Source organism: Miniopterus natalensis, chromosome 19 (genome assembly GCF_054644295.1).
Source record: "Miniopterus natalensis isolate mMinNat1 chromosome 19, mMinNat1.hap1, whole genome shotgun sequence".
NCBI classification, from domain to species: Eukaryota; Metazoa; Chordata; class Mammalia; order Chiroptera; family Miniopteridae; genus Miniopterus; species Miniopterus natalensis.
The window spans coordinates 21,681,103-21,705,289 of NC_142099.1; the positions used below are offsets into that span (position 1 = coordinate 21,681,103).

The 24,187-nt window shown below is 38.3% G+C and overlaps 1 protein-coding gene across 1 annotated transcript; it reads right to left on the bottom strand.

The window, feature by feature from the left end:
• Window positions 1–2,996: 2,996 nt before the first annotated feature.
• Window positions 2,997–22,018, bottom strand: SHCBP1L (SHC binding and spindle associated 1 like). Its single transcript, XM_016224677.2, has 10 exons — window positions 21,596–22,018; window positions 19,562–19,711; window positions 16,896–17,110; window positions 15,823–15,909; window positions 15,533–15,751; window positions 13,124–13,229; window positions 6,858–7,011; window positions 5,452–5,702; window positions 4,487–4,609; window positions 2,997–3,283 (listed from the first exon to the last, which is right to left on the bottom strand). The coding sequence occupies exons 1-10, from the start codon at window positions 22,001–22,003 to the stop codon at window positions 3,038–3,040; spliced, it is 1,959 nt and encodes a 652-aa protein (XP_016080163.2). The 5' UTR covers window positions 22,004–22,018; the 3' UTR covers window positions 2,997–3,037.
• Window positions 22,019–24,187: the final 2,169 nt, after the last annotated feature.

The window sequence follows — 24,187 nt, forward strand, 5'->3', positions numbered from 1 at the left end:
AACGCCTTCCCCCCACTCCTACCCTACGCTGCTCCAACAGCCACACTAACTTAGAGCCTCATCAATGAAAGCTCTTGCCCTTCATACATGTGAAAACATGTCTTAAACTTTTGGGGACTGAGGCTCCTCAAAATATGATGGAAGCTGTGGACTCTCCACCAAAGGCATGCAGCACACATTTTTAATTAAAATTTAAGGTAGTTCAAAGACATGGAAACTGAGACACCTGATTTGGTTCCATCACTGAAAGTATAGAATATAGTTTTCGCATTTTCCACTTTACTACTTCAGAAAATTTAGGCTTCTGCCTGTTCTCAGATGCCTTGTGCTGCTGAGGAGTGCCTTTCAGTCGGGTTGTAGCTATTGCCACTCACTGTACTTCATAAACTGAAAAGAGGTTCTAGCATCAGGGCTCCTATTCTGCTCTTCAGATGAGGCTCTACCCCGGCTGCTGCTGGCAAGGCAGTGGGCCAAAGGCGATCTCCACCCCCACTGCCTGCCCCTTACAGAAGGCAAAGGGTTCTAATTCCTCCCTTTCGTTCCATACCAAGGCCACTCTTCTAATCTTGATCTGTCATCTTCGCCTCTAGAGTCCTAGCACTTCCATCTCCAGCAACTGTAATGAAATGTCCTTTAAAGTCCCGGATTGTAAGTATCATTTCAGTTTTTCATAAGCAGAGACCCATTAGTGCTATTTAAAACTAACAGTTACTAGTTGCAGTGCACAGTGCAACAGGATGTGATGGTTACCAAGAGCCGGTGCCTTACTCCAGGAAATTTACAGTCTAGTAGGAAAGCCAGATGTGTGCACACATGGGAAGGACAGCAGAAATACGGAACCATCTCCCCTTTAGGTACTAAATTATTATTTCTTTTCAATGTACATAAGCTATGCATTGGAAGTCTGGTCCTGGTGGAGGAAACTTCTTAAATCCCATTTGAGGAGTAGAATTAGGATTTTTCTTCCCTTAATCTGGAAAATTGGTTAAGGTAGCTGGTAAGAGAATAATACCTCCTCACCCACCCCCCCCCAAGATGTCCACATCCTAATTCCTGTGAATGAATGCCTATCTTACCTGGCACAAGGGACTTTACAGATGTGATTAAAGTTAAGGGCCTCGAGATGGGGAAATTACACTGGGTTACCCAGGGGGGTTCAGTCTAATCACGTAAGTCCTTAAAAGGGGAAGAGGGAGAAAAGAGTGAGTCGGGGAAATGAGACTGAAGAGGCAAGAGAAATTCAAAGCCTGAAAGGCAGTCAATCCATTGTTGCTGGCTTTGAAGATGGAAGGAGGCGGCCATGACCCAAAGAATGCAGTTGGCCACCAGACACTGGGAACAGCTCTTGGCTGTCACCCACCAAGAAAACATCTCAATCCTGAAACTGCGAGGAACCGAGTTCTGTCAACACCCACGTCAGCAAGACATCCTCTCCTAGAGCATCCAGAAAGTGCACCCCAAAAATACTGATTTTAGCCAAATGGGGCCCATGTTAACTTCAACCTACAGAATTGTAAGGTAAATTAGTGTTTGAGCCTCTAATTTGTAGTAATTTGTTATGATGTAGGGAAAAAGTAGGGGAGGGAAGGTCAAGGAGGGAGATAAAACAATTCATGAAAGATCAAATTTCTTAGACAGTCTTATGCTTTGTGCGTGCTTTAGGATTATGAGACTAGGAAAAAACTATTCCAAAGTGGGCCTGGGTAAGAGATGGGTTGGCAACCAATGGCAGCAACAGAAAGGAGGCAGATGACCAATGAATGAGTGACAAGTTTGCTCACAAAGGCTATTGCTTTCTCTCAAAAGATCCTCTTTGTCTATGACCTACCTTTCCTGAAACAAAAATGGAGGTGGAGGAAGAGGCCTGGAAAGGAGAATCCCCTCTCTCAGCTCATTGAATTCATTATTATTTAAGGCCTCCATGGACAATCCCTGGAATTATATGTCACCCAGCTAACAAAGCCTTATGTTTTAAAAAAATACTATTCAACGAAACATTGAACAGCTATGCTTTATTCAGCTCAGCCTCAAGAGGTTCTCGGTGGCAACACAGGGCCACTTGCTAGGTTACAGGTAACACCAAGTGAAAAGCAAATTGAGAAAGGGAACATTTAAGTATTTGAGCCTGAGTGCTTATTTCCATTTATATCCTAAAATCAATATAAGTTTTGCTTTGTAGAAAAGACTTGAGATGAACCCCCTTAGAGGACACACGGCCATCCAATTTAAAGACTTCATTCCCTACCTTCATCGCAGTTAGGTGTAGCCCTATGATTAGATTCTACCTGGAGGAGGCATGAAAGTTGAAACACGTGTGTGGCTTAATAGACAGGCCCTGTCCCTTCTGCATAGCTGGAATTCAGACATCATGCTTGAGCAACCATTGCTATGTTGGACCATGTGCTGATTTTGAATGGAAACCATGTGATGGTAAAACAAGACGGAAGAAACTTGAATTTCTAGCATGGAACAGCTACACTTACCAGCCCTACACTAGCCACATGGAATATCTACTACCCTAAGCTGACGCCTCTGGACTTCTTGAATATGAGGGGGAAATACACCTCTATGTTGTTTACCTCTCTTGTTTTGAATTTGTTTCCTGCAGCTGAACCTGATCCTAGGTTATACGTGGGTCTGTCTAACCTTATTCCAGTTACTAGCACCTATAAATGGGAATGGATCAGGAATTAGCTGTAAACTTAATTTCTTTCTATTCTCTACATAGAACACTTCTAATGCTGTTTATTGGACTAAGAGTATTAAAAGCAATGTTTAAAACCACATTTGCTTTTAGAATTCATGATGATGGTGGTACCATATACTAAAAATATACTAACCACTGAATTATATACCTAAAAGGATGAATTTTATGGCCTGTATTTTTAAAATCAAAGTGAATCATTCAATGAAAGAGCATTAGAATGTTTAAATGTTTTTAATGAAATAAGTTGAATTTAATTAGAACACCGTTTCTTTGGGAGATGAGGTTTATTGAACAACTCTGAAATACAAAACTTGAACATAAACCCAGTCTTTAACTTGTGACTATTCTCATATCCCCCTTTACGTTTGCTTCCATTTGATTGTCACTCATTTCCAGATTTAGATTTTGCATTACTTTGGAGAGCCTGTTTTCATCTTTTTTGTCTCCTGAAGCAGCGCCTTTGTTGAAGGCTTCCACAATAAAGAACTGTTCAGTTGGTGGGAGAATGCTTACTCCATAGCCATTGTTGTTGTAAATATGATTATTAGTCATCTTCAATTTGGGCGCTGGAAGAACCTGTGAAAGTATTCAAAGAAATTAGTTTTTCCACAATTTCTATAAAAATAAATATGAACTAATGAACTTGTCATAAACTCGAGAACTTATTCTTAGGTGTACACCTTTCTTTTTATCTTTTTCAAGTTTATCTTTATTGTTGAAAGTACTACAGAGGTCCCCTTTTCACCCCATTGATCCCGTCCACCCAGCATCCGCCCCCGCCGCCTCCCCAGGCCTTCACCACACCACTGTCTGCGTCCATGGGTTACGCGTTTACGCGTATAAGTTCTTTGGTTAGTCTCTCCACCCCCACTCCCCGACCCCCGCCTTCCCTCTGAGATCCCTCAGTCTGCTCCATGGTTCTATGTCTCTGGACCTATTTTGTTCATCAGTTTATTTTGTTCATTAGATTCCACGAGTGAGGTCATGTGATACTTGTCTTTCTCTACACATTTCTTTTAGACAAAAGAATCTCAATTTTGAACTAGTGTTTTCCTCACACTGGGTTAATGTAATATTAACTACAAAAATGTTTAATGAGGAAAGATTAAATGAGGTTTTCAATTTTTTTATCAGTTATTGATAAAGATAAATGATTCTAGATGGGGTTATAGCAATATCCCATGAAGCATATAACATGATAAGTATGAAAATGATTTCAGATCATGAAAATGATAAACACGAAAATAATTTCAATTAATGATATGCAAACCAGATTTCTATGGAAAAGCTTCATTAGCTACACAAGTCTACAGAGGGACCTAGAAAGGTAAAATTTGTAGACGTAGAAAGGAATGGGAAGGCATTTCACTTATAAATTACTGCTATTAATGTTTTAATTGGTTTAAATTATTTTACAAAGTTTGAAAGACAAAATATTTCTTAATATATTTCTCTTAATTTGCTTTACTTTCCAAAATGTAACACATATCTGCTCAATGAAAGCTCTAAAACATTTTATAAGAGTGAACTTACCACTTTCTCATATTCATAGCTATTTGCTAAAATTTCAAGTTGAAATTATTAAATTATAAGACTAAAATTGTTTCCTATCAGCCATCATTTAAACCATATCTTAATGATTTGTACTAAATTTATAACATTTAGTACCAAATCAATAACAACATTTAGACTAAATTTTAAGCCTAAAACTAATATTTTTGTATCTTTCTAATAATTTTAATTCTTATAACAATTGTATGTTAAGAAATATGAGAATACCTTCATATTAACTCCACCTAAGATACTTTTTGAACTGTCACTGGTTCTGAAGTTATTACAGTGATGAATTTCATTCCTTTCCAAAATGGCTGTGCTGCCAGGATACAACTCAACACCAGCGCCCTGTCAATTCAAAGCAGATACAACAATCTGTAAAACACAAACATGCCTCTCCAAAATTCCCTTTAGCTTTCAAAATTGTAATTCTATATCTGCAATCTAAACACACTAAGTTATGTGAAAATACATGACAGTGCAAGCAACAAGTTACTGTATAGATGTTTTAAAAATGTGGTAAAACACTCATCTGTGTTAAGAGAATCTTAGGCCTAGAGATTGAAGTCATATAGTCCTTCAGGGTGATGCTCTCCCACCCAAATGAAGTCTCTAGAAGGGAGTCAAAATTTCTTTAAGCAATTCTTTTCAGTTATAAAAATTTACTTACATATACTCTAAATCCCTCATAATTCTGCTAAAGTCTATTTACACATTTTAGTGGAAAGGTCCTCTTAGTTTTCTGCTTCCTTCTAATCTTGTTTCTCATTCAATTTTTCAGTCCTTTAACGATTTTTGTGATTGATACCTGAAGACTCAAGCTGTTACAGCTAACCACAATACCGTACAGCAATTCTGATAGCTTATAAGGACAGTGCTATTTCTTTTTAAATAAACCATCAGGTAACTGATTCATGATCTATTTTATAGCCACTGATTCCTACATTTTTTTAAAAAAATCACACTTAACCCAAAGCTAGTAATTCCTTACTTTGGACTTAGGCAGGTCCCTCTTCCTAAGCGTGCTATGACACTCTTGTACTTGTCCTCATGTTGTTTACTTTCATCAGTTTCTAAGCTTAATTATAATTCAATTCAAAGATGAAGGAACTGTTACCCTTTGTTTGCATAGTAAGATGACTCAGTTATATCTGTAGTCCCAGAAAGCCATAGTTTTTAAAATGAACTACCTGGGCACCAGTTATTTCACTGTCCTTAATTGTCAAAGAGGCCCCGGTAAGAACACACACTCCTGTTCCTTCACATTTTAATATGCAGTTCTCCAGAGTCAAGTGGCCAGACTCCACCACCACAATACCATCCACTGTCCCTTGTTGTATCAAAGATAGATGCATTAGTTTCACATTATCAGCTTTGGATACCACAAAACTGTCATGAGAAGGTTCAGAAGTAATCATAATTTCCTCTCTCTTTCCAACTCCTGAATCATAGGAACAAAGAGGCATAATTAGTCCCAAAGTCAAAAGCCCTTTGGTCATTCAATAATACTTGCTATTACTAAGTTTTTCTTTTCACATATTTGTTAATAATTATTCAGTTATTAACGAATTAGATACTTACCTATAATGTCATCTTTTGTCCTTATTTTGATGCCAGATTCTGGGTTTATAATCAATCTAAATCTACCTATGGTATTTATTTAACATACTCATTCCACTACATATTTCCCTAAATTATATAATCAGCAGTCATCTACAAAATATCTTAAGATACAAAAAGCATCTTACCATAACCTAGTTTTAAAACCATAATAAATTACCATACTAAAAAGGACTGGCAGAGACTCTTGAATTAGGTTATAACATCAATTATATCCATAATTTTGCTCTGGAGTAGTCAAAGCAATCATCTAAATTTAACATCAATCCAAAAATAAGGGGTTGAATCTTCAAGAAGGCTACAAATTTTTTAAATTACAAATATGATCTTTATTATCCATGTAGTTTTCAGCAAAATACTACTGATTACAATCAACAAAATCTAGTGAAAATTTGGCTCAGTTTTTGCATAAATAGGAAACATTTACGTCACTTGTTCTGTCACCAGCCAGACAGTGGGAACACGCATGCTTCAATGTAAAATGGCAGAATTAAAGTTACTAAGTATGTTCAGAACTTTAAGAAAAAGTTAGTAAGCTCTGCTTTTCTACTTCTATTTTAGTAAGTATGCATATGAATTAACCTTTTTGAGAAAATGCTGAGTATATTTTAATATAGCCTTACATTTGGGTTTTCCCACTAAAGTGATATGAAGTGCAGTAGAGATAGATGAGAAGAAAGTTGTTTAATAAAAATATAGATGGTGCTAATAGAAAATACTATCAACAGGTTTTCATTATCATGGGGAAGAAGCAGTCTCATTGACTGATTTGCTCTGGTACAACAAGGTCACCTGTACGGACAATATATACATGAACAAGTGAGGAAAATCTTAATTGTTTACAAAGGCACATGAGGGATTTTTGTGAAAAATAAACTGTATTCTAATTCCTAATAATTTGATTAACCATGTTTACAATATACAATTTGTCCAGTACACATTGCTATAAAAAGATTGCAAAGGATGTCCTGCTAACCCTTTATAATGATGTCATCCGTCAATAAAGCAAGATTTACAGCTTGATATTCTCCTGGGTAAATAACAACTGTATCTCCACTGTAACAACTATCCAAAGCCAAATCCAAATCATCATGCTGTTGGAGAAACGTGTCTGAAGATAAGTCCTTTACCTAAAAAGAAGAAATAAAGCAGCACACCTTCCACAACAGGTTAAACAGAGAGTTCTTTTGGTAACACGCTTTTCCCAAGACTTACCTATGGGTAATACACTGAATTATTATATGTATTTATGTTTGTTAAATACTCAAGGTATCGGTCCATCATTTAAGGGAGTGATGAAATGAGATTTCCTTTATGATCCCTAATAGTTTTACAGCTATTAAATACTGTGTGCCAGAAGTCATATTTTGAACTTTACCTGTTACCTCGTAAGCTTCACAACAGTTCTTTGAGGTGAAGTCTTATTATCCCTTTAAAAGGTTAAGGAAGTGGAAACTCAGCGAGATTAAGTGGTTTGCCCAAGGACAGAGAGTGAGTTAGCAGTGAATCTAAGCTTTAGATCCAGGTCTTTATGGCACTAGATCTCTTTCCAATATACTTGTTTGTTTCCTTTAACTCAAACTGACCCTATAATTTGGGTAAATCCACAAAATCTTATATATTAAAGATTGTAGAACTAAAAAAAAAAATACTAAGAATTTTCACTTGGAGTAGAAAAGGGTAGAGGGCTCCATTATTAGTGTCATAAAGAGTGAGGAACTTTAAAATTTGGGAACTGAAAATATACTCTGAGAAAATACCTATTCTTTTCCCAATAAGGGGGGCAATATCATCCACATCTCTTCTTTTTTTATTTTAAAAGTAGGTTAGGATTCACCATAATGGCCTCATTAAAAAATTTTTTTTTTAATTTGTTGTTGTTAATCCTCACCTGAGGATATTTTTTCCATTGATTTTTAGAGAGGGTGAAAGGGAAGGAGGGGGGCAGAGAGAGAAACATCAATGTGAGAAACTCACATCAACTGGCTGCTTCCCACATATGCCCAGACCAGGGCCTGGGATCAAACCTCCAACCCAGGTACTGCCCTTGACCAGGAATCGCTCCCAAGACTCAACCTTTGGTGCACGGACCAATGCTCTAACCACTGAGAAACACCAGCCAGGGCAATGGCCTTATTTTTACTGAATTACTTCTTTAAATACCTTATCTCGAAATATATGTGGTTACATCCTGAGGTACTGAGGGTTAAGATTTCAACATATGAATTTTGAGGAGACACAATTTAGCCCGTAACATCCCCTAAAGTCAGAATAAGACAAAGATACCTACTTTTATCATTGCTATTCAACATTATATTAGCCAGAAGTTCTAGCCAAAGCAATGAGGTAAAAAGAAATAAAAGCCTGAAAAGAAAGAAGTAAAACTATTTCTATTTGCAAAAATGATCCTATATATCCTATACATAGAAAACCCCAAAGAATTCACCAAAAAAGTGTAATAGCTAATAAATTCAGTGAAGTTGCAGGGTATAGGATCAACAGTTTTATCTATATACCAGCAATGAACAATCTGAAAAGGAAATTAAGAAAAAAAATTCCACTTACTATAGCATCCAAAATAATAAAAGGTTTAGGAATAATTTTAATATAAAATTATTTATGTTAAATAAAAGGTGAAAGCCTTGTATGTCAAAAACTACAAAACACTGCTGAAAGAGATTAAAGAATACCTAACAATGGGGAAATCCCATATTCAGGGATTGGAATATTTTTAATATTACTAAGATGACCATACTCCCCAAATTGATCTACAGAGTCAATATAGTCCCTATCAAAATTCCAATAGTTTGTTTTTACAGAAATGGAAGAGCTCATTCTCTAATTCATATGGAATTGCAAGAGGCTCTTAATATCCAAAACAGTACTGGAGAAAAAAAGTTGGAGGACTCACATTTCTGATTTCAAAAATTTCTACAAAGCCACAGTAATCAAACTGTGTGATACTATTATAAGGATAAAGATACTGACCAATGGAATAGACTTGAAAGCCTAGAAATAAACCCATACCACCATGGCCAACTGATTTTCAACAAGGGTGCCAAGGCCATTTAGTGGGGAAAGAACAGTCTCTTCGACAATAGTGTTGAGACAATTGTATAGTTGGATATGCAGAAGAATGAAATCAAACCCCTACCTCACACCATATAAAAAGTTAACTCAAAATGGATCAATGAGCTAAATTATAAAAACATAAAACTCTTAGAAGAAAGCATAAGAGTAAATTTTTATGACTTTGGATTTGAAGATGAGTTCTTAGGTATGACACTAAAAGCAAGAGTAATAAAAGAAAAAAAATAGATAAATTGAACTTCATCAAACTTTAAAACTTTTGTGCATTAAAGAATATTATCAAGAAAGTGAAAAGACAAATGAAATGGGAGAAAATATTTGTAAAGCACACGTCTAATCTAGTGTCCAAACTATATAAAGAACTCATAATTCATCAACAACAAAAAGACAACCCAGTTAAAAAATGGGCATCAGACTTGAATAGACATTTCTTCAAAGAAGATATACAAATGACCAACAAGCACATGAAAAGATGCTCAACATCATTACCCATTAAGAATTGAAAATCAAAACCACAATGAGATACAAATGTATACATTCTAAGAAGACTGTAATAAAAATAGATAACAGGTGTTGGCAAGGCTGTGGAGAAATTAGAACCCTCATATGTAGTTGGTGGGAATGTAAATGGTTCAGCCGCTATGGAAAACAGTTTAGTATCTTTAAAAAGTTAAACATAGAATCACCATATTACCCAGTAATTCTACTACTAGGTAAATACCCAAAAGAACTAAAAACAGGTAGTCAAACATTTGCATATGAATGTTCATAGCAGTACCATTCACAGTAGCAAAAAGGTGAAAACAATTCAAATGTCTCTCAACTGATGAATGGATAAACTGTGGTATATACATAAAATGGAGTATTATTCAGGCATAAAAAGAAGGCACAAAAAAAGCTCCAATGTGGATGACTCTTGAAAATGTTAATGCTACGTGAAAGAAGTCAGACACAAAAGCTCACACTGTGTGATATTATTTGTATGAAATACCCAGAATAGGTAAATTTATAGAGACAGAAAAGGAAGCTAGGAACTGGAGGGAAGGAGGAAGGGGATTTAGAGCTTAGAGATGTGGGATTTTGAGACGATGAAAGTGTTTTGGGACTAGGGATAGTAGTTGCACAACACTGTGAATGTACTGAATGTCACTGAGACATTCACTTTAAAATTATAATTTATTATATGAATTTTACCTCAAAAAAGGGGAAAAAAGGTACAAGAAAGAACACATTGTCTTTCAGGAGTGAGGTAGCAACAGATTGAGTAGTACAGATGGAAGGAAATGAAATTCATCTTTGTATCTGATACATTTTCAGAGAGTTATCACATTTGTAGCATTACAGGGAAAATCTGAGCAATGACAACACATGATTGGGATATAAATGATAAAATAGTAATAATGACAGCAGTTGGCATTTCTGTGGCAGGCACTTTGCTAAAAGATTTGTATAAAAATTACTTAAGTCTAACAACTCTAGGACAGACTTCATTACTCCCTTTCACAGTTGAGGAAATAAGAGAAACTATCATCACAATTTGAGAACTTGTGATGTAAAAGAGGCGGTAAGGACTGATATTTAATTTGGCTGACTAGAAGAGTATTTATGACATTATAGGGAATATAGGAGGGCGAGGAAGGGCTGTGTACAAAAAGATAGGCTCAAACTTAGAACCACTATATGTTAGTGAGACATCCAGGTAAAGATGCTTAGAATAAAAGCAAGAAGAGAAAGAGAAAAGGTGACAAATGTACTGAAAAGCTGCTGTGTGCCAGGCAGTGCTAGGTATTTTATACATAACATCTCATTTCATCCTCAAAAAAACGATAAGGCGGTGGTACTTACTATGCACTGAGCATTATTCTAAGCATATTACAAATATGAACTCAATATTCACAACTCTCTAAATAAGGGACATTGCATTAACCCCATTTTACAAGTGGGGAACTAAAGCACTGATGGCTAAATAACTTGTTGAAAATCACACAACTAGTAAGTGGCAAAGTCACAGTTTGAACCCAGGCAGTCTGGCGCCAGAGCCCACGTTCTTAATCAGCACAGTACACACCTTTTTATCTGTCTTTTTAAAGCACTCTGCAAGTACGCAGAGGTTAGGCAGCTTGCCCAAGATCACAGTTATTAAGTGGCCTCAGAGAGGCTACAGAAGCTCTGGGCTATGACTTCAAAGCCCACAACCTTTCACTATGTGGCCTGTGCAGATCACCAACATAAAGATGGCGGGCGTGGAGAAAACTGTGTAAAGGAGTACAGAGCAGGAAGAACACCGAGTAAAGAATCTTCAAAGTTGGGAAAGTTGTTAAAGGCTATGCACATAGCCTGACTACTATCAAATATTTTATCAACCTCAAATATAAGATCAAAGATCTAAGCAAGTGGAAGCTGGTGCTGCCTTTTCAGGGTGATCTTTCTCTTGTTATCCTAGCCTCCCAAGTTCATGGATATTTATTTACACAAAGGAGAAGGGTTGCAAAGCACTGGGTAAAAAATCAAGGAAACTTTTCATTATCACATAAGAAAATAAAGTCAGAAACAGATTTAAAACAAAAAAGACAAGTGAAAGTAAAAATGATAAAATAAGGCTGGAGTCAAACACAAAATCTGTTCCTTGCTTTTATAAAGATGTTGCGAAGGTAATTGGTAGAATTATTGTTATTGAATAATCTGATCCAATAAGCAATTAAAAGGAAAATTAAATTTTGTTGAAAATAATAAAAATGGGTAGGATATCAGACAAGACCAGTCTAATAAGCCAGCTTTATCTGTCACCCCCTCCTTGCTGGACTTCTCTGTCTCTCATTCACACCATACTCTGTCAGACGTGCACGAATTTACTAATTCAATCAAAACAGCTGGGCACCTACCATGTGCCAAGCATCATGCGAGGTGGTGGATGTATGGTAAATATATACCCTTTGCTTTCAAGAAGCTCATAGTCTAGTAAGAGACAGACATTCGGTACATACCCACAGAGTATTAAATACAGTCACGATAAGAGAGAGTGCCAGCAAGGGAAGGGCTGGGCGCTGAGAGCACACAGTAGGCTAATGTACTGTGGGACACTGGGAAAGGCTGGAAATGATATTTCCCTTGAGGAGGTTCTGTGAAAGAATGTTGTATTCACCGAAGTGGATGCATGGAGGTGATGAGGGATAGGATAACTCAGGAAATTGTAGTTAGCCGCTGGGTAGGCGGTGGAACCATTTACTGGAACAGGGAACTGGAATATAAACAAGTCAGTGAGGAAGGTCATGCACTTAACTGTGGACATCTGAGCTGAAGTCCTTGTGACAGAGTGGTGGTGAGCAATGGGCAGTTGGACATAGAGGTTTGGGGCTCAGAACAAGAATCTGGGCTGTGGATACACATTTTCGACTATCAGTATATGTGACTGAAGTCATGGGTGGAGACCAGATAAATCACTTAGGGATATAACATAGTGCAGAAAAAGTACCAAGCATTTAGAGGACAGAAGGAGAGGGAGAGAGCATCTAGAAAGAATGAAAACCAGAGAAGTTTAGGAACAAGACAATGAGAAAGAATCTCCCCAGGAGAGAGCTGTGAAACGCTACTGAGAGGTTGAGACGGAAATATTTACTTTTAGACTTACAACATTTTCCCCTCTTGAGCTGGTTAAATTTATACTCTTCCTTCAGGTTTCAACAGAGTTATTTCTTCCAGGTAGCACTGCCAGAACTGCTAATTCTGGCTTATGTGCTCGTCCTATATGCACCCCATACATACTCGTACCATAGCCTGTATCATTCTTTGTTGTAATTGCCTATTTACTTGTTCATATCTCCACCACAGTCAAACCTGTAGAATGTGTGATGAAGCAAGACTGTGGGTCTGGTTCACCGTTCAATGCTGTGTCTCCCTCATGTGCAGTCTTTCTCATATTTGTCTCCCATCCTTTCCATACTACTAGCATAGTGCCTGACAACAAAGTCAGTACTCAGCAAATAATTGCTGACATTTATTAATTTAATATTTACTATATTCCAATCACTAAGCTGGATGTAATGGGGGAAATAAGACATTCCTGAGTCAGATAAGAACCCTACCTTCAAAGAGCCTCTCTTCTGATTATATGTAGCTAAACTTAAATGAACAAGAATAAAGTGTACCTCTTACCATGTCAGTAGTCATCACTTTTGCTACAATATGTGTAATAGTCTTTCCAAAATCTCTTTTTCCTTTCCTACGCCTCAGAATTCTTGGAAAAAAAGGTCCATGGACTCTAGAGTTGAAAATATTTATGATTAAATTAACAATGAAAAAAGATTCAACCTATAATGGCTTAGAAAATAAAAACTTGGCACTAACCATCTTTGAAAAATAGGTTTCACTAATTTTAAGCTCCTGAGATCAATGACCAACTTGAGAACAATGAATGATTATTATATTTCAGAATAACTGTTTAAACCATTGAACTCTAAAATCTTTTCATTTTAATAGTTTGTACCTAAAATCTGCATGCAACCCACTACAGTTAATACTTCAATCCCTTCAACTTTTCAGTACAGTAGGAAATTTTCCTGATTGTACTTTCATAGTCCACGGAACTGCAGACTCACACAGAGCAGAGATGGGTTATGCCCGTGATATTGAGGCATAAGAATGTTTTAGGACATGTCTAATTTTAGATATTATGTTCAATTAAGAAATTGTTTTGTTTCAAAGGATAGGGTTTCCATAGAAATAGTTGGCTGTTGGCCTCCCAGAAGAACAATACTAGCTTCTCTCTTCATTGTTTTTATATTGTTTGCTACTCAGCACTTCTAATTAATTTCATTCTTTCTCTTCTTTCTCCTTTTCTTTATAGTTCCTGTTTTCTGTCTCTTAATCATTTGAGTGTCATCAAAAGAAAGAAAATAAATTTGAGTCTAACTTTTATCATTACTGTCAGCCAAAGGGACGCTCTTTTTCCAATAGATGGATGTTTACCATTAATCTCCTTAGGTGTAACCTTTTGAGTTTTCTATAGCACTTTGCTTATTGCTTGATGTTAAATGGGATGCAGCTTTACTACCAATATTTTTCAGGTTTTATTGCAATTATCAAATATTTTTGTAAAGCTTAAATTTTCAGGAGACTGGTTCTAAGAATTTACCATGCAAGTTATTCAAATTTGAATTCCAACATATTAGCAATATCCTCCAGAGCAAAGGTTTCATTTAACATTTCAAAAGCAGACCCACTGAGTATTTTTATACCTATTTAAGCAAGTAGTTTTGATATTGAGAAAGGGAGCTACTGAGACATTTGTTCACCATATACCTGATTACTAGTTGCTCAAAGAGTAAAGCACCCTACATTCAGGAAATAAGTCATGCAATCCTAGTTTTACAACAAATGTGTATATCAGTGTCTTTTAATCAAATTTATTAGGGTATAATTTACACAACACTCATTTTAAATGAACCATTTCATGAGGTTTCACAAATGTATACACAACATTTAACTCAATCAAGGTCATCAAAATAGAGAACATTCCCATCACACTCAGTGTTGTATCTAAATACTCATTGCCAAACCCAAGGTCACCTGAGTTTCTGCCTGTGTTTTATTCTAGAAGTCTTATAGTATTGTTTTATGTGTAGGCCTGTAGATCACTCTGAGTTAATTTATGTGAAATCCCTTTTCTCATTGTAAGTATGGTAACAGCAGCTCACAAGCTCTTTACATGTCAGAGCTAAATCTGGAAATCCTTGGTTCTCTTCTATAGTTTCCATTTCTGTTGAGACTTTCCATGTACTTATTAACACCACATTTTCCTCTACTTCTGTAATCATGTTTCCCTTTAATTCTTTAAATGTACTTATAATAGTTGCTTTGAAGTCTTTGATAAATCCAACATCTTGGTCCCCCTCAAAATCAGTTTCTATTAACTGTCGTTTTTCCTATGAACTAACATTCTGGTTTCTTTACATGTCTATTAATTTTTGGTTGAATACTGTAGATTTTGGATAATATATTTTAGTAACTCTGGATTGTGTTATGTTCTTCTGAGGACTGTTAGCCTTGTATTCTACAGGGCAGTTAACTTGGTCCCAGAATGCAAACTCTCTCCTTTGAGGTACACAGCAGCTGACATTTCTGCTCAGTTCTCTCACCTTCCAGGAGAATGATGTTGGTTAAATCTACATTGTTTTATTTATCATCCAAAACATCTTATCAACTTATGTTGGTTAGAAAAGCAGAAATTATGAGGCAGCCAAATTAGTCAACTCTCTCTTTACTTTGCATATTATATGTGGAGGAAATGTACCTCCTTTTTTATGTTTTGGCCATAATCAAGAAGGTGAAGGTGAAAGATAGGGACCAGATTTATGAGATATTTTTCATTAAAAAAACTCAGTCAATTCACTAATATAAAAATAATTTTCCAAAATTGGTAGTTGTGCCTTGTGCTTATCTCATAAGTAGGACATCTAATTTTATAATCATATCAATCAGGGTAATATATATAAGTTAAGTAATATGGTAAAACAACGACAATGTAATCATTTTGTTCCCATTTAAAATAGAGAAAATTATTACCGAAGGCGTAAATCTTCCCACATTTTCAATAATTCACAGAGCATTACTATCTCGTAGTATTTTTTCCAGCATTCAACAGCCTCTGCTGCAGAGGGATCTTCTTTAATATTGTTCTGATACTCAATGAGCTCGACACGCTTGCTTTTATATTTTTCCAAAGTTTTTTTGAAACGTTGTGCAATAGGACCAGGTATTGTTCCATCTTGTATATCACACCACCTGAAAAGTATCAATATAATTACAATGTTTATCTTATATACTGTGCTGATTACATTTTTAAGTATACTTACAAATTAATTCTTTCCTCAATCAAAGCAGTATAATTGTCACAACTTTCTTCGTCATCCCAGTCTCTCCAAAGAAAGTCATAAAAAAACCTAAGATAAATTAAATTAAGATGAAAGTGATCAAGAACAGTGAGTACCACATTCAGAATTAAAAAGACATTCTGATGTCAAAATTCTTTACATGAATTTTAACTCTTAAGAAAAATATATATATTTTTCCTCACCCAAGGACATACTTTTTATTGATTTTAGAGAAAGGAAGGGGGAGAGAGAGAGAGAGAGAGAGAGGGAGAGAGAGAGGGAGAGAGAGAAACATTGATCAGTTGCCTTCCACATGCACCCAACAGGGAATTGAACCCACCACCCTTTGGTATACAGGACGACACATTGTCCAGGGCAGAAAAACATTTTTAAATGAACTTTCAGTGAGCTAATATTAAAGGTAAATTAAAAAATTTTTATCATCTGGAATCTATTTTAGGTTACTACAAATAAGATAATGTTCCTTGAAGTAGAATTTTAAATTTCAGGTTTCAAATTTCATAGCTTTGGGTTATTATTTTGTTCACCAAAAATACTACATTTAAGAGATGTCATCAAATTTGTATATTGAGGGCAGGAAAGCATTAGAAAAACACAAACATGCCCCAAAATATTCTGTATGAAGTTTATGGATGGCTTGTCTCAAATTTTACCAGATTGTAGGAAACAATCATAACATGAATGACATCTAGTATTTGTAATGTCCTTAAATGTGAAAAATTAAATCTGATGTATTTAAGATTCTTAAATATGAACAGAACTTAATATTACTTATTGCTAGAATTATTTATTTCAATTTTTGTAAAATGCAAGATTGAAAAATAGCAAACTTTTATTGCCCATATATAATACTTCATAAGAGAATGTTTGAACTAAGAGTTACAAATATATTCATTAAAAATGGACAGACTGAATTCAGTGAGTAAAAATTAAATCAATAAATATTCACAAAGTGCTTGTATGTACAAAACTTATATTAAATTAAAATTTTGAATATGATAATTTTAACTTTCAGAAATAAAAAGCTCTAATACCTTACAACTTCCAAGGCCAAAGCAATATCATGTATTTCAGAATCTTGTCCTTCAACAGGGTATACTTCCAAAAGAGGCACACTATGTTCTAGTTCTTCTAAAACCTCATTAACCAAATCCCTTGGAATATTCGCAATATTAGAAGAAAAAGGCTCAGCAACAGAAACAGTCACTCTGAAACAAGATGTTGAGCTTTGGCGTGGTGTACAAGTTGCCTAAAATAAATACATATTTTAAAATTTTAGTTTTGATTGTTTAAATCAGTATTATGCGTGCATACAGTTTAGAATCAAATGGCTGTACTAGGTTTGTTATGAAAAATAGAATTTCTTGACAACCTCCTACCACCCTCTCATTCTTATTCTTCAGAGACAAATACTTTTAATTCTTTTAGCTGATTATTTTGACATTTACCTCTTTATTTTAAAATAATATCCTTATATTGCCACTTAGTTTTGTCTCAGTTTTTGGCATTATATATTGACCTCTCACTCTGAAAGATAAGAATTTAGTTGTCTCTTTCATTTTCCCTCACCCCCACCACAAATACCCACACTCTCCTGGTCCTCCATCTACCAAAGTCGTTAGAGCTTAGTATTCAGCATTTACCTTAATATGTTTGAAAATGCCGTTCACAGGTGAGCCATATAGTGCAAGCTGATTCATTTTTCTTTCCTGAACAAACTTTTTGTTTTCTCAGGAGTCAATAATTGTATTGATTTTTTGGCTCAGTTTTCTGTGCGCCTTTCATTAATTTAACCCCAAATTCCCTCAGTAGTGTACATCTCCTTTCAATATGTTCAAAATACAATAGGTTGTGTTTGAAATGAAATACCAGTTTCGTTTTCTTGAAGCACTCTTTTCCAGAGTTCTCTGACTAGTTCCAATCTGAACTGGCTCTCAGGCCTGCTACATGTAGAGCTGTTATCTTTTCACCATCATTCTGGGAATTCCTTTGCTTTTTTCTTATGTGGCCTCTGTATTCTGGATCTGATGTCTTCATATTTCTTGACTTCTTTGACTGAAGACAACATCCATTAACTTCCGGAGAGGGGTACACTGGACATGACTTTTGAGATCTCACATAATTGAAACTATCTTTTTCTAGTCTTATGTTCTATCCAGGCACTTTCAATGGGAACTTCACATATCCATATCTTTAGGTCTTTTCTTCTGAGCTGATTCATAGAAAAATCTTCCAGTTTTCATGCCTAGAGGGATATGCCTTACTGCCTGTATTCTAGAAGCAGAGTCAGGGTACCTTTCATTTATTTGCAGAGACTTTCTGTTTGTTTGCTGAGATTGTTATTTCATTTGTTTCACATGCATTCGTCATTGCTCACTGAAGCATTTTTTTCACAGCTGCTTTACAATCCTTGTCAGAAAATTCCATCATGTTGGTGTTGGTGCTTATTGTTTTATTCAAGTTAAGATCTTCTTGGTTCTTAGAAGTGACAAATGATTTTCTATCAAAATCTGGACATTCTGAGTACTATGCTATTAGATTATTGATCTATTTAAATCTTTTATCAGTCCCTTCTGGCATCAATCTGGCACAAAAAGGGGGTTGCCACCTTGGTGGGGATGGAAGTCCAGATTCTCCATTCAGCCTGTTTTTTGGGGAGTGTTCTTTGTTACTGCTGTTCAGAGGTGGGAGTTCGTGTTCCCCACTAGACCTTTTCTGACACCACCCTTGCAGGGAGTGGATAGAGTCCCTCCTTACTGGCGAGGTGGTAGTCCAGGTCTCCCATGTAGTCTACACTGACGCTGAGGAGTGGGGCAGGCAGGGGAAGTTCCTTACCACCCAGTTCCCCATCTGCTTCCCACTAGGTCTTCTCTAACAGCACTCTGGCATTGGGGTTAGTATGCCTTGATACAACTTGGCAAGGGTAGTCTCTATTTGAAAATATGCTGTTCTTTATCTGTAAAAACACCAGTAACTTACTTTTCCATAGAACACAGAATTGAATTGTTTTCAGGTAGTGTGCGATGCTATGAGTTGCAAACACAAGTTTTTCTTGCGAACAAAACTACAGATTTGAAATATCTAATCTGAGGCAGGGGTACCATTTGCGATTGTAAATGTTACTTCCATACAGGAATAATTGACCTTTAAGGGAATCAAATGTATGACATCATATATCCCACAATATTTAACCTACAGGCATAGAAAAGCAAAATCTTATCAGATGAAGGCTTGGAAGTTGATGTATCATATTAAAAGGTACTTTTAATAATAATAAAAAAACATTTCAAATTATACTGATGTTTTTCTGATCCATTTCTTTCTTTCCTAATCTAACTAATATCATAATTGAGATAAATGAAGAAGGGGAATGATGGCAAAAGCCCATTTGTTAAAACCTAAATTACTAATTTTTAAGAATACATTTTTATTATTTTTACATTACTTGAGCAGTTAAAACTAGGCTAATAAATACTGTCTGATACTAGATTATATTTAATGATAGCTGTTTATAGGTAAATGGGTGCTAATATTCCCTCTTACTTTCCTTTTACACTAATTTGCTTAGAAACTTAAAATATAAGTAAACTTTTGCCAACTTCTGTTTAAGTACCAAAGCTCCAAATTAATAAGGTCCTATTTTGGTCTTAAAAAGAACGGATAATTTCACTCGAACAAAGATCAGGTCAAAATTATTTACCTCAACTAGTATACCAACAAAAGGGATAGAAGCTTCTTCATATTTGAGAAAGAATAACTCAGGATTAGTCTTCCAGACTCCAAGCCATTTGTCTTTCAACTTTAATTTTCCTGATAGGTAGTTACTCATAGCCTCATCGGCATCTTCTGCCTAGCAAAAGAAAAAATACATATATATGTAAAATTATATGAAATTCTAGATTTATATATTTTTTTACTGATTTCTACTTTAAATATGGAAACCAATATACTCTTAAATGGTGAAAAATCTGGGAAATAATAGATTTGAACTGAATCTATATTTAATAAAAAATATAAACATAGTAATTATCATATTTAAAAACATAGTTATTTTTTCTGAACTTTAATGATGTAATGACTTAACTATTTAAAACATATTCCATACATAAAAATTTTAAATAGCACTCCATTCTGTATAACAAATGAGCATATTAAACATTCAATAAATACTTTCCAATTTGATTTTTTTTATATATCTTTATTGATTTCCAAGAGAGGAAGGGAGGAGAAAGAGAGACAGAAACATCAATGATGAGTCACTGATCAGCTGCCTCCTGCACACCTCCTGCTGGGGATCGATCCTGCAACCCCGGGCATGTGCCCTGACTGGAAATCAAACCACAATCTCCTGGATTATAGGTTGATGCTCAACCACTGAGCCACACCGGCCGGGACCCATTTGATTTTTTAAAATTTAAATTCAGCTATTTCAAGGATGATAATCTATTATGAAATTTAGTCATTTGACCATGTTTGATTAGTGACACAATAATTTATATAAATGTTTTTTAATACCTTTAAGAGACCTAGCCTTCTCCAACCCTCAGTATTAAAGCTGGTCATTAACACTGCCCTAGTTTTATAACAGTGTTTAAAAAAAAAATTTTTTTTTTTCAGATTTTATGGTTAAGATATAGAAAAATCTGAAAAATACAGAAAATATAAGGAAAACAAAGTCACCCCTAATCTTGGCAGCCAGAATATAACGATTGTTGATATTTGGGTGTATTTCCTTTCAGCGTTTTTTCTATGCACATATTCATCATACATATGAATCAGGGTTTTATCTCCTGATTTTTTTTTTTACTTAACATTATAGCATAAGCATATCTACAGTTCTTGAAAACACAGTTTTTACAGGTGCATGGTTTTCCATTATGTGTGAAGCCACAAGTTTTTTACTGCCCCCTAGTTGGAAATTCCTTTCTAATTTTTAAAGCTATATATATATATATATATTTAATTTTAGAGAGAGAGGAAGGGAGGGGGGGGAGCCACATAGATCCACTGCCTCCTGCAAGCCCTCTCCTGGGGATCTAGCCAAAAGCCAGGCCTGTGCCCTGACAGGGAATGGAACCCTCGGGCTCTTGGCGCATGGGCCGGCCTTCAACCACTGAACCACACTGGCCAGGGCAGTTTCTAATCTTTCATTCTTATAAACATCACTGCAGTGAATATGCTGGTCCATAAATTCTGCTGCTGTAACTTTTTAAAAAGCAAATCAGCTCAGAAACATATACTACTTGCTCTATTCGGTGTTGCCGGGTACCGGATACGCACGTTCGGCGCGAAGCCTCATCCCACACCCTCCGCCCGTGCGCCGCAGCCGCTCGCAGGGTGTGAGCGTTTGCAGGGCTGCGGCACAAACCTCAAGGCGATGGGATCTTACCCTGACGTTTGGGCGCAAATTATTAAGTGAAGAAACTAAGGTATGCATCTGGGCATTGATAAGACCTATCTTCATTTTTTAGAAGCTCCAGAAAAATCACTACCAGAGCTGTTCCCTTAGGTGACGAATTTTCAGTTTGCCGGAGATCTGTTTCTCCTTCAGGTCGGGGCCCGGCTGCACCTAAGGTGCAAGCCGTGTAAATGCTGAGTAAATTTAAGTTTTTGAAACGCAGGCTTTCTTCGTGGCCTCTGTGCCGCCATCACCCGAGGGTTAGGCCCGAATTCCCCTGCGGGCCCCCTCCGAGGGTCCTGCGCTGGACTCCGGTCCTTTTCCTCCCGTTCTCACCTTACAGCCCTGCAGCACCTCGTCGCAGTAGAGTGCCACCTTCTCCTCCCGCCACATGCCGCGCATGGCGGACACGCAGACGCGGGGCAGTGGCTGCGCCTCCCCTTCCTCCTCCTCGGGCACCGAGGGCAGCGGCTCTTCCTCCTCCTCCGCGGCCCCCTCTCCCGGGCCCTCGGCCTGCGGCGCGGGCTGGAGCTGCAGCCGCCGCCGGGCCGCCTCCCGACCCCCTTTCCCCTTCACCGGTCGAGAGGAGGCCACCACCGGTCGCACCGGGGACGCGCTGCTCTTCAGGGTCCCCGCCGCCGCCACGTCCCCGCTGAGCGCGGAGACAGCCTTCTCGCCTCGCCTGCCGGGGTTCATGGCTCGGTCCGAGTCCTCAGGCGCCGGAGCCCGGGACCCCGACGCCATCCCAGCACCCCGAGGGCGAGCTGCAGCCGTTGGCCGCCTTTCCCGCGCTGCGCCGCGCGGGCCAATGGGCGAGCCGTGCCCTCCGAGCCGGCAACGAGCGCGGCGCTCGAGGGGGTCCCGCCCGGGTGAGTTGGGGATGGGGTGTTGGGGATGCACACGGAAACGGTGGGGCGCGGCTTAGAGTGGGGCGCGGCGGGACCGAGCGTGAGGGGACCGTTCCGAGAAAAATGTGTTGGAGGGCGGGGCTGTGGGTGGGGCGTGATGGTGGGGGCGGGGCTGGGGGCGGGGCGTGTCTCAGGGCGGGGCGGGAGCGGGGCTGGGGCTGGGGCGGGCCTCGGGCGGGGCTGGGGCTGGGGCGGGCCTCGGGCGGGGCTGGGGATGGGGCGGGTCTCGGGCGGGGCTGTGGGTGGAGCGGGTCTCGGGAGGGGGCGGGGCTGTGGGTGGGGCGGGTCTCAGGAAGGGGGGCGGGGCTGGGGATGGGGCGGGTCTCGGGCGGGGCTGCGGGTGGGGCGGGTCTCGGGCGGGGCTGTGGGTGGGGCGGGTCTCAGGGAGGGGGGCGGGGCTGGGGATGGGGCGGGTCTCGGGCGGGTCTCGGGCGGGGCTGTGGGTGGGGCGGGTCTCGGGCGGGTTGTGGGTGGGGCGTGATGACTGGGGGCGGGGCCTGGGCCTGGGGTGTTACGGGGCGCGGTTCTGAGAGGTGTCCCCACCCCTGTTTCCTTGGAATCACCCGGTGACAGACTTCTCACCCCAAGGTAGGGTTTCTGAGGGTCCTCATGCTTTTCCTGAGTGACTGTGACTCACCCTCCGGGTCATCATGACCTAACAAACGCGCCACCTACAGCTCCACACGGCCTGTCTGCGCAAACGCGGCGCGAAAGAAAATTTATGTTTCTACTGGGGGGCGGTAGGACCTGGAGCCCTCCGTTATAGCCAGAGGAAACCGAGACCTCGAGTACCCCCAGCCTATTCACACGGTTCCCAAAATAAAACTGCCTTTACGTTTTAAACAAGACAGCCGCTTTCTGCCAAGAGGGATAGGTCAGTCTGTTTTCATGTCTCTGTTGTGCTGCTCAAAATCCTCACCAAAAAAAAAATTATATTATGTAACTGTTAAACTGGACGCAAATTCCCAGCTAAGGAGTAATTTATGTGTGCAAACTATGAACACTTTCACAATAAAAGTCTGCTCAACATAATACATTTTGGAGAAGAACAGAGACCACTGGTTCTGTTATTTTACTCCCCAGCTTGCGCCTGGAGCCAACTGGAATAACTTTTGTTTACTGTCTAGCTGGGAAGTGTTGCCCTGGGGCCCACAGCTCCCACGGAGAACAGCCTTGGGAAAACACCTGCCTTCCTCCATGCTCATTTGGAAGGACACTGTGTTAAATTTGGAGTTTATTTTGAGGAAAATATTAGTATTAATATTGTGTTACTATAGTTCAGGGAATGATTACAACATTCATCATGTTTTGATTCTTAAAATTTTCCCCTCTTGTCAGGAGTCCTGGATTTTGTTTAAAATGATATCTAACTATAGATTTCACTCACAAAAAGTAAAATCTATTACTCTAGCATTTCTTAAAAAGAAAAAAAATTTAAATATATCTTTATTGATTTCAGAGAGAGGAAGGGAGAGGGAGAGAGAGAGATGGAAATATCAATGATGAGAGAGTCACATTGATCGGCTGCCTCCTGCACGTCCCCGACTAGGGATCGAGCCCGAACCCGGGCATGTGTGCTGACTGGGTATTGAACTGCAATCTCCTGGATCCTAGGTCGATGGTCAACCTCTGAGCCACACCCAGCTGGACAAAAATGTTTGTTTTTTTAATAAATTGTGGTGAGGTTTTTACTCTTAGGTTCAGAATAATAGATACCACTTGTCCTAGTCAAAAGTTCAAAAACAACAACTCCCCTCCCCTTCCTCCCAAAGCAAACCATTGTTAGGAACCTGCTATGTGCCAGGCAATCCACAGATAACAAAGTTATAAAAACAAAAGACAAAATTCCTGTCTTCATAATCCTAGTGAAGGGTGAAGATGGGTCGATAGATTATTGTGTTTAGTGAGGACTATGATAAAAAAATTATATATATATACACTTTAATCCACATTGTGGGGAGAAAAGGCCCTTTCTTCCCAGAAGTGATGCTTAAAGAGAAACCTGGAGGATTCACCTGTC

What these genes read in the sequence shown, in the direction of transcription:
- SHCBP1L (XM_016224677.2), bottom strand. Translation starts at nt 22,003, where the DNA reads ATGGCGTCGGGGTCCCGGGCTCCGGCGCCTGAGGACTCGGACCGAGCC. An exon ending in TTGGCCTTGGAAGTTGTAAG is followed by an intron (nt 15,910 to 16,895) that starts GTATTAGAGCTT and finishes AATTTATCTTAG; the next exon opens with GTTTTTTTATGACTTTCTTT. An exon ending in AAGTGATGACTACTGACATG is followed by an intron (nt 7,012 to 13,123) that starts GTAAGAGGTACA and finishes TCTTCTTTTTAG; the next exon opens with GTAAAGGACTTATCTTCAGA.